The 16,466-nt window shown below is 42.8% G+C and overlaps 2 protein-coding genes across 2 annotated transcripts in view; one reads left to right on the top strand and one right to left on the bottom strand.

Moving 5' to 3' along the window:
- Positions 1-2,802: 2,802 nt before the first annotated feature.
- LOC120896743 lies at positions 2,803-6,992 on the bottom strand. Its single transcript, XM_040301144.1, has 4 exons — positions 6,805-6,992; positions 5,699-6,698; positions 5,508-5,618; positions 2,803-5,428 (listed from the first exon to the last, which is right to left on the bottom strand). Exons 1-4 carry the CDS (start codon positions 6,838-6,840, stop codon positions 2,979-2,981), a joined length of 3,597 nt encoding a protein of 1,198 aa, XP_040157078.1. The 5' UTR covers positions 6,841-6,992; the 3' UTR covers positions 2,803-2,978.
- Positions 6,993-7,463: 471 nt separating this feature from the next.
- LOC120894083 (eukaryotic translation initiation factor 5B) overlaps positions 7,464-16,466 on the top strand; it is a 29,022-nt gene continuing 20,019 nt past the window's right edge. The window contains exons 1-4 of the mRNA XM_040296452.1: positions 7,464-7,745; positions 7,809-7,955; positions 8,062-10,854; positions 10,927-11,059. Of these exons, the coding sequence (XP_040152386.1) occupies positions 7,900-7,955; positions 8,062-10,854; positions 10,927-11,059 (2,982 nt within the window). The 5' untranslated portion in view covers positions 7,464-7,745; positions 7,809-7,899. The remainder of the gene's footprint in view (positions 7,746-7,808; positions 7,956-8,061; positions 10,855-10,926; positions 11,060-16,466) is intronic.

Genomic DNA, 16,466 nt, shown 5'->3' with positions numbered 1-16,466 from the left:
AAGGGGAAAGCAAGCGCTCCGACGTGCGAATGGCGGTGTTGATTAGAAAAGTTTACACCCAGTGCAATGGTATGCGATCCCATCCCGAAGGAATTTCACACATGACGGCAATTAAATTTGTCCTTTCGCAAATATATGGATACACGTCGTTGAATAAGCATCGATGAAGATGATGCCCGATTTCAATGTGGCGTTTGATCGTATGCTGTAGTTTGAGCATGTGCCGAATAGATAGATACTATATATCGCTCTAGGACCACATGCCACAGTGTTGTTGAAAAATATAGTCTGGAGGGATTCCGGCACGAACTCGTAAGTGATAATTAAGTTCAAATATCTCCATTTGTTTTTTTTTCTTCGATGAAGCAATATGGAGACGCCTAGTACTTCGTGCGATTTTACGCAAGTGGTCGCGCAAAGCATGGCTAACGAGTAGCGTTTGTGGCTGCTTTCCCTTGTCTAAATTTGTTTATCAACGTTTGTTCATTTTATTTTATTGTTAAAATAAACTATAAAAAATAAGGACAAACTGTTAGTTATAATTATTTTTATTATGTACACGTGTTTACACATTTTTTTATTGAAGTCGCTTACTTTTGGCGATGGAAATGTAATGGTCGTGTTTTGCGAGAATTATTCTTACCATCTCTCTCAAATGCGCGCACTAGATTGCGCTCTCCCCATTTTTCTGTTCATTGCTAGGATTTTTGTCGTCGATTGCTATTTATGTTTAATGTACTTGAAATGATCCAAGTAACCATGTTCAGAAAACCATAACCGCGAGGTCACATGAGGTGAAATATACAGCGAAATTAACTATTTGACAGACAAAGTATCTGACGGATAAAGCATCACAGCAACCAGCTGATGTGCAATGTAAACAAATAACGTGTACAAAATCGTATTTAAATCCATTAAATATCTTCATTATCGAGTACTTCGTCAATTTTGAGTCAACAATTCATAATTTCTTCCAATTAAGGAATGTTCTGCTTAAGAAAATATTATTTTAAAGTGAATTTCGAAAGCGGATGTTGTGTCTTCCCCAGCCCTTTAGCTGTACCTGTCAGATATTTCACCTGTCAAATAGTTAATTTCGCTGTATATTTCACCTCATATAGCTACGCGGTAAATGTTACGTCAGGGTACAATGTCTGGTCATACGTGCAGTAGGATAAATCAAATTAAGGAAGTATCAAACGAAACTAGATAAGCGTTACTAAAAAACTTAAAATAAAACAATTTAAAAACGCGTTTTTAATGCACTAAAATCAACAAATTTAAATTGTTTTTTTTTTGTCAATTTAACGTGTTTGTCAATTAATGTAATTATAATGCAACTTGTCATTATGCTTCAATTAAGTGTACAGTCAGAATTCACGCTTTTTTTGTTGTACGCTCGATAGTTGGGTGACAGTTCAATTAAAAAGCATGCGTTTGTATGGGAAAACCGGTTTTTGAAAATTTCACAAAAATATCATGGCGTGCCGAGAAAAATTTCATTTTTTTTTTGCATGGAGAACGTGCCAACTAAAAAGCACATATTCAATAGTTGGCAGGAAATCGAAGTTCAACCAGTGAGTTCGGACTGTCTTTTAAAATTTTTGAAATTCAATCACTTTGAATGATACTTTATGTGGTTTTATATGAATGCAACAACAACAGATTCTCCAAATAAGATGTTAAAAAATGCAAACTAACACACTTTTTGGACAGTTTGTTTGATTGCCTCTTCAAAAAATAAACTACATTGTGTGTTAACAATCCTAAAACATGTTTGGTAAATGTACTGATAATGGTGCAATGTGTATGTTTACATACATGTTTGAATGATGGTCATGTATCAAAAAGTTATATTTATGCATTTTTTCACTTTTACCAGTAGATATACGTTTTATTTATATAACCAAAGCTATGGATAAAAATAGCAAAAATGTATAAATTAACACTACATTACAATACATACAAAACATAGCAATGAATTTGAGTAAATATAAAATAACAGTGACAATAGAAACCCAAATTCCCTTATGAAATCCAGAACATTGTCGACTAATTGCACAAAATATCGGTAGCAAAAATATTTGTTTCAAGACATGTTAAAAAAAGAGAAAAAATCAAACAAACCGCACAACATCGATCTTTATTTATTTTTTTAGTTAAGTATCATATATCCGGCAGGAGCATGTTCTGCAAACACCCGGAAGCACAAAAAGAGAACAAGACGATACGCTACCGGTTTTGTCCTATTCAGTTTCATGTTCCTTGCTACAGCACACACTCTGTTAAAAAATCCCAGTCGTTAGACTGAGCAATGACGCAAGCATTGGCGCGCGAATGTGCTTTTTTTATTGCTCAAAAGTTTAGAATGCTGAATTGGAAAGAACTTGAATCACTGTGGGCTTGCTATTAAATTACATTCGTTTGTTCGAGAGTTCCATCTTCACTTTAGGATATCTCACTTGTATCCATCTGCAAAATAACACGTACGCTACTCCCCTCTTCCAGCTATAGCTTCAACATTTTTATTTTTTCTTCTTTGCGACGTAACGCACACTGCGAGGTCATGCTGGCCCTATTCTTTTTCGAGACTTGTTAAATACCACACGCAGCCAGGGTGAGTCACAGTTCTTTTACCAAGGAGGACGATCCATATGAGGTTTGAACCCACGGAGGGCATGTTGTAAAGTCGTGCAGGTTGACGACTGTATCACGGGAACGCCCCCGAACCAAACTAACAAGAAATACTGTATAGACACAACCAGTGATCGAAGGACGAAATAAAAAAAACAGGAATTTAGTATGTGCATAACATGTAAAATATTTATTATAAATAGTGTCAATTTAAAAGTACACTGGGAAAGAGATTGCAAAACACGAATACAATTAAACATAATATCGGCTTATTATATCGGCGAGCTACAGAGCTAGTGGACGTATTGGCAAACAGCGTGTCCAGTAAGACCGACCGCCTTCAATCAATTCCCATAGTGTATTTGAACGGGAATGCTGATCTTTTCGTTTTCAATGTAAACCACTATAACGATCGAGGGCTGTGTACCGCCCACCCCGATCGGTTGGAGGTGCTGAAGAGAAACGTTAACAACAACTTCCTGACCGGGGCGAATGTGGCCCTCGTAGGGAGATAGTCGAAATAGTTGCCTATAGTTGGAGTTTAGCTCAAAGTACTGCACCGTGTAAAAGTTGCTCTTTATCACAAACTGCTTAGTCCTCTCGGTGGACGGCTGAAATTCGAGCATCGTCGGTCGCACGGACCACGATTCGCCACTGTCACGTCGGTGCATACCCACCAAACCGCTTGCACTGGCGGCTAGGGCTGAACCAGTGCTCTGACCGTAATGCTGGGCGCCGTTGCCTCCAGGACCAGGCAAGGCGGGCGAAATCATGTCCTCCGCTAACCTAGGCGAAGATCCTACCTCGGAGCTGGCATACATCGTCTTGAACAGTGTCGTATTGCCGTCCGCCATCGAGAGATCGAGCATCGTATCATCGAGTGCACGGTCCACCGTTAGCACCAGCTCATACTCGCGGAAGGTAAGGAATAGTTCGTGAATGGTATCGAACACCTGTTCGCAAAACATATCCAACCCGTCCAGTTCCTCTGCGTCGGAGAACTTAGTGCAGATTGATTCCAGAGCGGCCATCTTTGGATCGATCAGATTATTCTGTTTCGCGAGAGTAATGTTCTTACATATCCGGTGCCGTGTTGGCTCATCGCCCCACAGGATGTGCAGATTTGTAATTGACAGCACATCGACCTGTTTCTGTAAAATTTTGGCAATCTCTTGCCGCCGTGGTTTGAATACGACCTTGATGTGAGCATAACTGTTCGGCGGAATGATCGTTCGCTGTGGTTGAACGTACACGGCCGTGGCCAGCAGCGCCTGGTCGAGCCCTTTCTTGTCTATGCCGATGCGCGCGAACGCTGGCAAAGAGCCCTTGTTGTACAGCGAAAAGCTCTTTTCCAACGGACGCCCCAGATTGCGCGCACTGCCAAGTTCCAAGAACGGTCCACTCGGACCCTTCTGTATGCCTTCGATTTTAATTGACGCTTCTCCACCATAGCCATACAAGCTCACCACTCGCTGGATGAATACATCGTTCGGAGGATGGAACGAAAGAGCCCCAATGGCCGGACCAATCACTGTGGGACAAAAATCGACCGTAATTGTACGACATTCCTGACTTTGCAGCGTCAACAGACCGCTCTGCTCCGTGCCACATAGTTGAAATCCCGGCCCGACAATGACCGCCTTCACCAGCAACTTTCGATTGGATGTGTTTTTAATTTGCATTGTCTTTTTCTCGCTCTTGCGCAATCTTGTGCTTCCCCAAGATAGTTCGCTATGGGTTGCCTTCAACGGAAGGGTGCCCTCGCCCCTGTTGATCCACTCAGTACTTCCGGAGCACTGCGAAGCCGAACGGGACGGAGCACCGGGTACCCTTAAACTATATTTGTCCGCTATTTCCTCATACTGCTCCGACGGTACGGATGACCTTTCCGGCCCTGCTTTTGGTGACGAATATGGCGAACGATTTACAGTGCGCGGTTCAGGAGAGAGATGCGTTTTACGAGCAAAGCCTCGGGATACATTCGTTTCTGGCGGTGCCGGTTTCCGTTGATGAGAAATTTTCGGAGTTGGCTGGTATGAACCATTTCTTTGCTCAGTTGCTTTAGAGCCGAGTTGATGATCATTCGAGCTGGCGCTAACTGCTTTCAGTTCGGCTCGGTTTGATGGCGATCTGGAGCGAAGCTGCGTCAAGTTCGATGGCACGGCCAATTCTTCCCGCTTAGCTCCATCCAGCTCCTGGCGAGTTGTAGAGCTCGATCGACGCTTGCGATTCGGTTTCGCGATCGGACGATCACCAAAGATGTTTTTCTGGCACGTAGGTGTGTCTTTAATTCGTGGCAACGATGGCAAATCCATGTACTGTTCCGAAAGTTTGGTTGCTGTTGATACGCGGAACGTGTCCACCAGTGCCTGCCTGTTGTTCTTCTCCTGTGCAGGGGTCACCATATCGCCAGGTTCTCTGCTTTGCCATTCCGATTGATTTACAGAAATTTCCGATGCTTTGGGACTGGATGTTTTGGAATGTGGTAACACCGGCATAGTAGAGGATGAGTCGAACATAGACTCCGAAAAACTGAGCGTGTCGGATTGTTGATAGTTTTGCGGCACTCGGATTTGTTGTTTGGAATCACCGTTATGCAGGGACACTCGTGGCTGCTTTTCGTTTGTTCCATACATGGCATCGGAACCCGTAGCTAAATCGCTGAATGATTTTGGCAAAGTCGCTGCTTTTCTTTCCTCCAAGTCAGCAGCTGACAATTGCTCGGATTTTGTGCGCTGCACATGTTTCAGTTTGTGGATAAAATTGTGTGGCGAGTCTTCTAAATCCATGGAAGCTGCAAAAATGTATTCACATGAAATCACATCAATCAATTTCCGTATTATTAGGAAGTTTTTTTTTTATTTATTACTTACTTATTGCTTTAGCGATGCACGACACGCTCAAGGAATTTTCTTTGTTGCCTTTTCCGTACTGATCTGCTTTGGACGAATCGCCAGAAGCCTTTGAAGGACTGTTGAAATTCTCTGAAAGTAGATGCAATATTTCATTGTTTTCGTTTAGCTTTTTGAGAGTATATTTAGTGTTTGCGTCGATGCCACCATACCTATATCATTAGTTACATCAATCAATGCGAGAGGCCTACGCTGGGGCGGACTGTAATCGCTAACCATATTTTTTAGATCGTCAGACATTTTGTTGAAGTAGTGTCCCACCGAACAAATGCTACCGTCGTTGTTCATTGTGCTTTCGCTGTAATGTCGCGATGTTTCATCTTCTTGGGCAAGGTATCCGGAAAAGCAGGAAAAATCGACGTGATCTTTTAGCTGTGGTTTGCGCACACCCTTCACCGGGCTGACCTGTCGTTGTTTGGCGTTCATTTGGGGAATGTCTGCATTTTCCTGTTCCCATGCCATTTCATCTTCGAGCAACCTTGAGGCCATATGGTCCCCGGATCGGAAACTTGCTTCCTCCATTTGACTCAACTCGTTAATCTTGTCCTTCATCCAGCTGCTATCGAAAGCTGGCTGCGACATTTCCCAAGGATCGTTACTGGGCTGGTTATTTTTTCCGGCCTTATCGATTCCCGTGCGGACCCCTGATGGTAACGATGAAAGAGAATCACAGGAAAGTTTGCTCATGTCTGCTGTGCGCGGCAAGCTTAAATTCGCCAGTTGTTCGCCATCGAAATCGGCATGTACACTGGCGGCCGTTTCGCGTAGCGATTTTCCCATACATCTGATGTTATCGGCAAAGCTGGAGGCGAGTATTTCTTCGATACCAGCAGAAAGGAATTTGCTTGGATTCGATTTACCAATGGTCAGCGATTGCTGTTGGCTCATGGTGGAACGAGCCGTGATTTCCTTGGGCTCAAAAGTGAACTTCCTCGGCGTGGTTGCCATATGGATAGTTTTCTCTTCCTCGAGTTCCGTTATATTGATAGATTTTTGCTGTGGAGATGACACATTACTCGTTGACGATGTTTGCATCGTAGAGTTGGCGCCCGTATTGGTTCCGGGGTGATGGCGCTCCTGCAGCTGACGCACAGTTTGTGGGCTAATGTCGTTAGCTTTGCGTATTGCTTGGGCAGCTAATAAACGTTGACGCTGGAAGATACGTGAAATGCAAAAAAAAAAATCGTGTCAAGATCGCAACCGCCAAACAAAGAAATGGCTTGAACCACATTCGTTAACTGCTAACAATGAAATGTACCTTCAGCGCGTCGGAAACGGTGGTCGCTCGATCCATTTGAAATAGAGTGAACAATTTCAACACTTCATTAAATATACTTTTCTAGCGTATTGTTCAACAACTTAAAACAAGCTACAATCACTATTTATATCTGTTAATTCGAGCACAAAATCTACCGACGATGGTCTGGCAAAAACAAGCTTACTCAAATGACAATGGCGACCGTTGTCCATTAGATTGTTTGAAAAGCAAACTGTCATTTTACGCGCTCCATTGCTAATGTCAGCTTGTGAAAGATTTCGATTCATGAAATTGCTTTATCCTTCAAACGTAACGTGGATGACAAGGTGCGAATGGAAAAGTTGGTTCAAGTATGTAGGATTTAGTTAAATTTAGAAATACTTGTTGGCTTCTACGTGTAATGGATGTAATGAGAAGAATAATTTTATATTGATTGTGAAACAACAAAAGTTCAACAAAAACCTCTGGGCGGATAAACAACAATTTGTGATGGAAAAGTTTCATCAGTTGATTTTAGGTTTCAATCGTTTGTGCAAGCAAGCAGTTCGTTTGGAGCGCACTGTGAAATGTAGATGTGTGTGTGAATAAAAATGTAAACAACCGCCTGGGCAGTGTGTGCCAATTTTGACACATGGCATGGCTTCCTGTGAGCATACCTGTATGGGACCGATTCTGGTATCGCAGCTGAACCTTTGACAGCGAAAGTTTCGAGCGTCGTGGTTTGCAGACGAATCCTTGTTGATAGAAATTTTCGTTCTTATACAACACATTTGTGCTTTATAAACAACCGTTCTCAATCATTTAGCACGCACCATATACGGTATTGCGTAAAAGTAGTGAATTGTCTGAGAGGGTGCTCTTGCACTGCCGAGTGAAAGGCACTGGCCAAGCCGGTGTCAAACAACGTGTCACATTGCCGTGTAGAAGGAGTTAGGTGCATCGTACGTGTCGCTTATTCGTGGCTGCTGTAGTTGGTTGCGGTGATCCTTATTGTGAATTTTTAGCACTCAACTTGTTGAATCAAACCTGTCTCACGTTGGGTCCGTGACAGTAAAAACCTAGGTTAACTGAACTCTCGCGAACGTCTGCAGTACTATGGGAAAGGCAAAGAAAGGGAAGAAGGAAGCAGCGGGTGCAGGTCTCGAGGACAAGTATGTATTTTAACCGAAGACTAGTGAAACTGAACGACTGTTAAGTAGTCGGAGGGTCATTTTGTTCGGGTTGAGTGATCGGCATTTTTTTATTTTTTTATTTTAGTGCCAGCGATAACGATGGAGTCCCACAGACGGATATAACGGAAGTGGAGGTGGAAAATAGAAAGAATGATAAGAAATCTAAAAAGGAAAAGAGAGCCAAGAAAGCGGCTGTGGATAGCGACGAGGGTGAAGATGAAGTAACCGAGGTAACGGAACCAGTCAAAAAGACGGCTGTAACGAAGAAGAAGGAAAAGCCAACGACTGAAACGGAGCCAACAGAAGCGAACGATTCGGATGATGGTGGTAAAAGCAACAAGACCAAGGAAGCGAAGAAGAAAAAGTCTGCTAAATCTGGCCCCGTTGGATTTTCCCTGCTTATGATGGACGACGACGATGATGATGATAATGATGATGATGACGGAAGGGAGGAAGAGGAGCACGATCGCGAACAAGTGTCTCGCAAAAGCTCGATCGAGGAGGATGTTGGCCCTAAAGAAGGGGGCAAAGGAAAAAAGGGCAAGAAAGAAACTGCCACCAAGATGGAAGAAGAAGAAACCGCACCAAAAGGTGGAAAGAAGAGCAAAAAGAAGAAGAAGAAGGACGAAGAAGACGATGATGAAATCGAACGAATGATGGAGGAACTGGGATTGGAGTATTCTGGTCAGAAGCCTCCTGCTTCGGCGGATAATCCAGTTGCTTCGCAAGATTCTCAGTCCACAGAGAAGCAGAGCAAGAAAAAAGATAAGAAGAAGAAAAAGGACGAAGCAAATGTTGATACGGTAGGTGACGCAACTACGGACGGTCAACCGGAAGTGGATGAAAGCGCACGTGGGAAAGTTACAACAGAAAAAAAGAAGGAAAAATCAAACGCTGCTAAAAAGGAGGAACCTGTTGCACCAGAGCCGGTTAGCGAGAAGCCGGGCAAGAAGAAGGGCAAAAAGACTGATCCCCCGTCGACGGCATCGGCCGATGAAGGAAATGCTCCGTCCAAGAAGGGTGAGGCATCAAAGGGAGGATCAGCGAAAAAGCCTGAAGAGGATACCCAAAGTGCGGAGGGATCCGCCGAAACTAAAAAGAAAAAGCCCAATAAAGCCGCTCTAGCCCTTATGCAAGAGCGGCTCAAAGCTCTGCGTGAGGAGGAGGAAAGGTTACGTAAAGAGGAGGAAGAAAAACAAAAGCTGGAGGAGCAAGCGGAAGAGTTCCGATTGGAGCAGTTGCGCCTAGAGCAGGAGAAGAAAGAAAAGAAAAAGCAAAAGGAGAAAGAGCGCAAGGAACGACTGAAGGCGGAGGGTAAGCTACTCACTGCGAAACAAAAGCAGAGTCGGGCACGTGCCCAGGCCATGCTGGAGGCGCTTAAAGCACAGGGTATTGGCATTCCCGAGACCACTGGCGAACGTCGACCAAAACCTGGCTCACGCATCCGTCCGAAAAAGAATCAAGACGCAAATAAGGAGGCATCCGATTCAAAGGAAACGACACCTACAGCTGAGGAGCTAAAGGCGAAAGAAGAAGAAAAAGCGAAGGAAAAGGAAGTGAAGGAATCGTGGGATGTGACGGACAGTGAAGGTGAGGAGGAAGAAGTTAAGAAGCCGGCCGGAAAACAGAAGACCGGTGTGGAATTGTCACAACAGCAATCTGTAGAGTCCAAGGAAAGTCGTGGTTCCGACGACGAGGAAGACGACGATGAGGATGAGGAAGGAGAAGATGGCTCCGATGAAGACGATGACGACAGCTCTGACGATGATGATGATTCGGAGGGAGGAGATCAGCACCGAGAAGTTGAAAACATCCGTCAGCGAGCTTTGGATCGCATTGCTAGCCGTACACAGGATGCCGAAAAGAAAAAGACGCTCGACAATTTGCGCGCCGCTGTAGTGTGTGTGCTGGGGCACGTAGATACGGGAAAAACAAAAATTTTAGATAAACTCCGGCGCACTAATGTGCAAGACGGCGAGGCTGGCGGTATCACGCAACAGATTGGTGCCACTAACGTGCCATCCGAAAACATCAAGGAGCAAACGAGATTTGTGAAAGGCTTTCAGGAGCTGGAGTTCAAGCTGCCCGGTTTGCTGATCATCGATACGCCCGGGCACGAATCTTTCAGCAATTTGCGCTCGCGCGGTTCATCGTTGTGCGACATTGCGATCCTAGTGGTAGATATTATGCACGGGCTGGAGCCGCAAACGATAGAGTCGATCAATTTGCTCAAATCAAAGCGCACGCCATTCGTAGTGGCTCTGAATAAGATCGATCGATTGTATGACTGGAACACGATGCCCCGAAAGGACGTCCGTGACATTCTGAAGGCGCAAGCATCCAATACGCAGCTAGAATTCAATCAACGCACGAAAGAAATCATCGTCCAGTTCGCGGAACAGGGTCTGAATGCCGCTTTGTTCTATGAAAATCCGGATCCAAAAACATACGTTTCTCTCGTACCGACGAGCGCCATCACGGGCGAAGGAATGGGAAATATGCTGTTTTTGATAGTGCAATTCTGCCAGAAACAGCTGGCCAAACGACTGATGTACAGCGAGGATCTGCAGGCGACCGTGCTAGAAGTGAAGGCGATTCCCGGTCTCGGTACCACGATCGATGCTATTTTGATCAACGGAAAGCTACGCGAAGGAGATACGATGATTTTAGCCGGTACGGAAGGCCCTATCGTCACTCAAATCAAAGCATTGCTTATGCCACAGCCAATGAAGGAACTTCGCGTAAAGAATGCGTACGTCGAGCACAAAGAGATTATGGCGGCACAGGGCGTAAAGATAGCAGCGAAGGAGCTCGAAAAAGCTATTGCCGGACTAAATCTGCAGATAGCACACAAACCTGATGAGGTGGAAATCTTTAGGTATGCTTACAGAGATACTACAAAAGACTGTTACAATGAGTACTGATACGTTATTGTTTTCCAATATTTTAGGGAAATAGTGGCCCGTGACTTAAAATCTGCACTAAACAGCATTAAGCTTAGCGATAGGGGTGTGTACGTGCAAGCTTCAACACTTGGCTCGCTTGAGGCTTTGTTGGAGTTCTTAAGAACATCTAAAATTCCGGTAAGTACGATGCCGCACTACCTTTTAATCGAGACGCGACGAATAATTGAATGCGTTGCGTTCCCAGTCTCTAAGCGAAACGCGCTATGTGGATCACATACATTTAGGCGCGTTGTCTCTAGGCAGCATGCATGATTTTCTTGTTTGTCTGTTAAGTGATATCCATAAGATAGCTCATATGCGTGCAATATGTTTCATTTTATATGAGATTTGCTACATTGCGACATATTAGCTATGTCAAATCCCATTCAAAATAAGACACATTGCTCGCATATGCGCTTTCGTATGGACATAATCTTATAGTACAGATTTTAATCATATTTAATTGACAGTCATGGTATTGACTGTTTGTGTACCAACAAATGATCATTGTCAGTATAATACTCGTGTTTTCAATAAATTGTGCCCTCATTTTCGTGTAGGGATAGTCATTTTTCTGATAGCTGTAGGGATAGCTCCAAAACGCTTCTGATTATTGATCCGCCCGGATCCGTTTGGAATTGTCAGAGCTGTCCGGAGGCGTCCACAGTCGAACGGAGCCTTCTAAAGCCGTCCGGAGTCGTTCGGAGCCGTTGCACAGTGGTTCCACTCAGAGCCATGGGTGGATATTGATTATGATTTGGTTACAGTTCTCGATGTTCATGTATCGTTTGCCTATTTTTATTTTTTGGGTGATTTTTCAGTGTGTTCTGCCATGTGGGACATCCAGATGACGCCACTGTATCAAAACTTTGAAACGAAATGTGCCGTAAAATATTAGTTGGAATTTAACACTCGAATGATCAAAATAAGTGTGTATGAAAGATATTCGTGGAAAAATCAATTCCATCAACTCTTTTTTACTTTACCACACATACATTGCTAGCAAAGGAGGATAAAAACGGGGAAACTTTGTTTTTATTCAAATACTTACAACTTCAAAAGGGATAGCTCAACAAGAGCTGTCATTTTAAGGAAATATTCAGAGGATTTAAAGTAAACAAATATCCGAACAAGGAACAATCGTTCGTCGGAGCCGTCCGTAATAAAAAAACAACTTACCGCTTCTTTGTTTTACATGCTAGTTTGGCTGCTGCAATATTGGGTTATTTATATATCTATTGCACTCTCCGAACATATTAGAATTCAATGGAATATAAATAATTATTACAAGCTAAAAGTATCACGTAACCCCAGTCAGTCTTGGTTTGTTTTTGTTGAATACAGGAAGAGATTCATAGTAAAGACCGATTTCTCAAATAAGTATCGTTAGTATTAAAATGTAAAAGAATTTCATTTCAAAAGTACTTGAAACGCTTGACTTGACAGCTCGGATATTTATATCTTAAAATGTATGTTTCCATGTATGCATAGAGCACAAGTCCAGCGTTACAGATATATGATCCCATTTAGTTCATATAAAAAGGAGTGTCTTTTTGTCTGCTTGGTATGAGTTTGGCTGCGAAGGGTAGATATTTATTTTGTATCCAGTGTTGGCGTAATTGTTGACCCACGCGATGCTCGCGTGTGCCATGGAAGACGATGAAGGACAGCTTCTCTAATCCAATAGTCGAATTCGGTTGGAGGTTGTTTCTACATCGTTGTGTCACATTCCTAACTAGGTGGGCGAACTTGTATTGGAAGCCGCTAGCAGCAGAGACTTTGCAAATGAGAATGGTGTGGCAGTGGTGGGTGCGAAAAAAAAGTCAAGTAAGGTTTCTGTGGTGGTCATATCATATTATATATGCGTCATGTAAGCAGTCTCACTGAGCGGCAATAATTTGCTCATATAACGCGAATTGTACGAACGTCATTTGGAACAATCCTCGTATAGTTCCACGCAACCAGCAATATACGAGTATCGACCTCGTAAAATAATCAAACTGGCCATTATGACAAGAAATCAACTTATTGGTAAAAACGCGTGGTGAAGGCTAATTAGTATGATGGTTTCTACTATGTGTTTGGTGTTTGAACATTAATTTATTTTGCTTATAGTATTGTATGCATGCATACAATCAAAAATAGGTTTTAAAACCTATGGTTTTGTTTATTTCTTACTGATCTATTATTGAAAAACTATGATACGAACAAATGTAATATCTTGAAAGATAAGGTAACAATAGGATTATGCGTTAATTCCATTAATTTAATTCCGTATATTTTCCAAAATTCCTCACACAACAAAATGTGGTCAGACCGTATCACTTTCTGGCCGTCATGGGTTCAAGCCTAGTAGGGAATGAGTCCCTCGTAGCACGTAGGACTGAATGACCTGAGGGTAAATCAATAAGTCGCCTATAGTCAAGCCCAGGCAGGCCTAGACAAAATTGGTGATTGGTGTGTCAAATAAGAAGAAGAAGAATCTGGCGAGGTATATCGTTATGAAAAAAAACTAAGCTACATTTGTCCATGTGGACCATTTTTTCGGTCTTAAAATATTGTTTAGCATGTTTACCGAAAACAAAACAGACAAAAAAATAGTTATTGTTATGGGGCAAGGTGTATTATCTATCTAAAAAAATATTTCAAAACACATTACAAAGAGCACAACCCTCCCATACAAATGCAGTTTACATTTGAACGAATTATAGTATGGTCAAAAAATAAATGCGAAAGAAATAAACTTTGTTATTCATTCATTCATTACTGCAACGCAAACGTAAAACAGTAATGCCACTATTCTTATGTTTATTTGTTTGCTAACATATTAAATTCTAGAAATAATGTTGCAATGTGCGTAAAGTGTGATGGAAGACAATTTGTCCATGCCAATTCGTTGTGGCTATCGATGAAGATACATCGATTATGACAATTACTGTTGAATCTTTGTTGCAAGGGATATGTGCTATCTGTATTATTGTTAAATCGTTATACTCAGTTCCACATTACGATGAGCGCGTCTTGAAGACATGATCGGTTGCTCGAGAGATCGTTTGGTCATGTCATACCGCAAAACCCACACTAGCAAGTGTTGAATATCATGATAGGAGAAGGGCTACCACTCTTCTAAATGACATATCGTCGGATGATTGCTTTTATGGTTCTGTTTCCTTAACTGTAAATGATCTATGCTAAACTTATATTAAAAAAAGTAGCTAATTAACTGCAGTGCCCGTTAGCGGGTGCCTTTTTATTTATTAAAATGACTGTGATTTTTTTGATTGTGAATATGCACTTGTTGACTGCGTATCTCATCTTAATGTATCTTAGTATTGAACTATCGTTTCAAGACTTTGTGGTCAGGTGGTGTTAATTTCCGTAGAAGCTTGATGGTAGAAAAATGTTGAAGCTTTGAAAGTCGTTTGTCCGAAAGGGGGAACCCACCTGTCACCCTCTTTGGGTGTGGGAGATCGTGATCGTAACTCGAGACATATCAATCACACCCTAGCGCGATCCTAAAGTTGCGTCCGTGCGGTTTGCTCTTTTTCAGATATGGTGGGATCGGCGTATCGGTTGCTATACTGCTGCCACTGGCAGCCTGAACACACGTAATAGTCGAGTGGGAGTTGAAGGTGTACCACGGAATAAAAGCAACTGGTGTGCAATCTCCATACAGACCTAGGAGTGACATTCACAGAACCGTCAATTGTGTTTGTGCGTCTTTTTTAACACGATCCGAGATGCCAAAGTTATGCATCGTTTGCATGGGCGGTAAGAGGTGACAGATCACGATGCACACCTTCAGAGAATTACAATTCCTAACGTGTTCTCGAGAAATCGCGAAGGAGGCCATCATCGGTGCTGTCATTTACCGCAGATTACTCAAAAGCGGTGCGTAGGAGAATAACGAACTTAGCCGGTTTGAATGAGACCGTCTAGTAGGAGCGTTTAATTTCCATGCGAGGCGAAAAGCCCCAGATTGGACCGTACCAATCCCAACAGGAAATATTAGCACTAAAGTTGTTTGGGCATTGTAAATGTAGATGTAAAAGTTTAAATATCCCACGTGTGTTTAAACATTCTCTCAATCTGAATCTTATCAAATTAAACAAGTATTCTAGATTTGTGGTTACTCTTCTCTTTTTGTCTTCTTTTTTCCACACCGAAAAATACCTGTCATCTCAAGCAACACGGTTCTGGACACTGCTTCATGTAGGTCAAAAGACCACACATCGGTTGTAGTGTCTAAAGTGTGAGTGAGTTATGCGAAACCAGTGTTAAACCGGATACCTTTATATAACTGTTGACTGCCCCAATATGATTCCCCGGTTGTCATTATTGTCGACAAAGTGATTTTTGTCCAAAGTCATTTTGAACCGCCGACCAACTAGTGAAACACAAGACAACTAGTCGTCACGGCGGCTGTACTTGGTTGCATGATCGCCACAGTTGTTGCAACTCGCTGCTATCTTTAGTGTCCGTGGGATGCCAGGAACGCTGTTGGAAGAAATATGAATGAAAGTAATTGGATACAGCGGCGGGGGCATACACGCTTACCATGACATCCATGCCGCGTCTATCTTTGTGTATGTGTGAGTTGATGTTGGTGTGTGTGGGTTTTTTTTCTAGCAGCCCCCTAAAAGACCGTATCGTATGGTTTGTCGCGCTCAACATGGCAAATGGCTGTTAGGTAGCTCTGCTGCTATTGAAACTGCGAGCGAGATTGTGAATGGATCGATGGCTTTTGCGACTGTGGTGGTGTCTAATGAATGAGCGAGGGAAATAGAAAGGGCGCACCACCACAACAACCACCAGCCGCATCGATTCATGAATGAAATGAAATGTCTCGGCAAAGGGGAGGCAACGGAACGACGGTATCGGTTCCACTGGCGACAGCCGTACAAGCTTGAAGCTGAAAGCTCTTCTACATTCACCCACCAATAGTCGGGCAAATAATTTCACCTACATAAATATGTCCTTGCTCTACGTTGGGAGTTTTTTTTTTCTTCGATGTCATCTACGAACGAGTTGGTGTTGTAAGTTGTCAACGCAGAATCAACTTCATCATCAAACACGAAAGCGAAAATTAAACAGTGTGCAATGGCTTTGCTGTGATAGATACATGTATAGTTAAGTTTTCGCATGCAAAACTTGCTTTGTGCATGCTTTTGCACTATGCCGGGCGGGCTACAACATTAAACATTAGTTGTGGAAATCGAGGGTGCTTTGCGTTGTATAAACTATAGCTACACAATGGCTTCATTTTATATGTTTTATGATTGTGATTTATGGTTAAAAAATGGCAATTTTCTTAGAATTGAATGGTGCAGATGCGTGCTCTAAAAGTAGATCAATTCGTTGATGCAACTCTGTCTACTTTGCAATACATTATATGTTTGTTCACCATGAAACATTAGTAGCATATCAGTAGGTTACAGCAGCACCGCTGGGAAACAACGCGCACTGTATTGCGTGTCTGCGCAGTGCACCGTAACCGTGTCTTGGCTACCCACCCAGTCTCTACGTCTTGTCTTCGTTCGCACCC

Source organism: Anopheles arabiensis, chromosome 2 (assembly GCF_016920715.1).
Source record: "Anopheles arabiensis isolate DONGOLA chromosome 2, AaraD3, whole genome shotgun sequence".
In the NCBI taxonomy this organism is placed as follows: domain Eukaryota; kingdom Metazoa; phylum Arthropoda; class Insecta; order Diptera; family Culicidae; genus Anopheles; species Anopheles arabiensis.
Note: the sequence above shows the minus strand (reverse complement) of the source record. Positions and strands in the feature narration are given on the sequence as shown.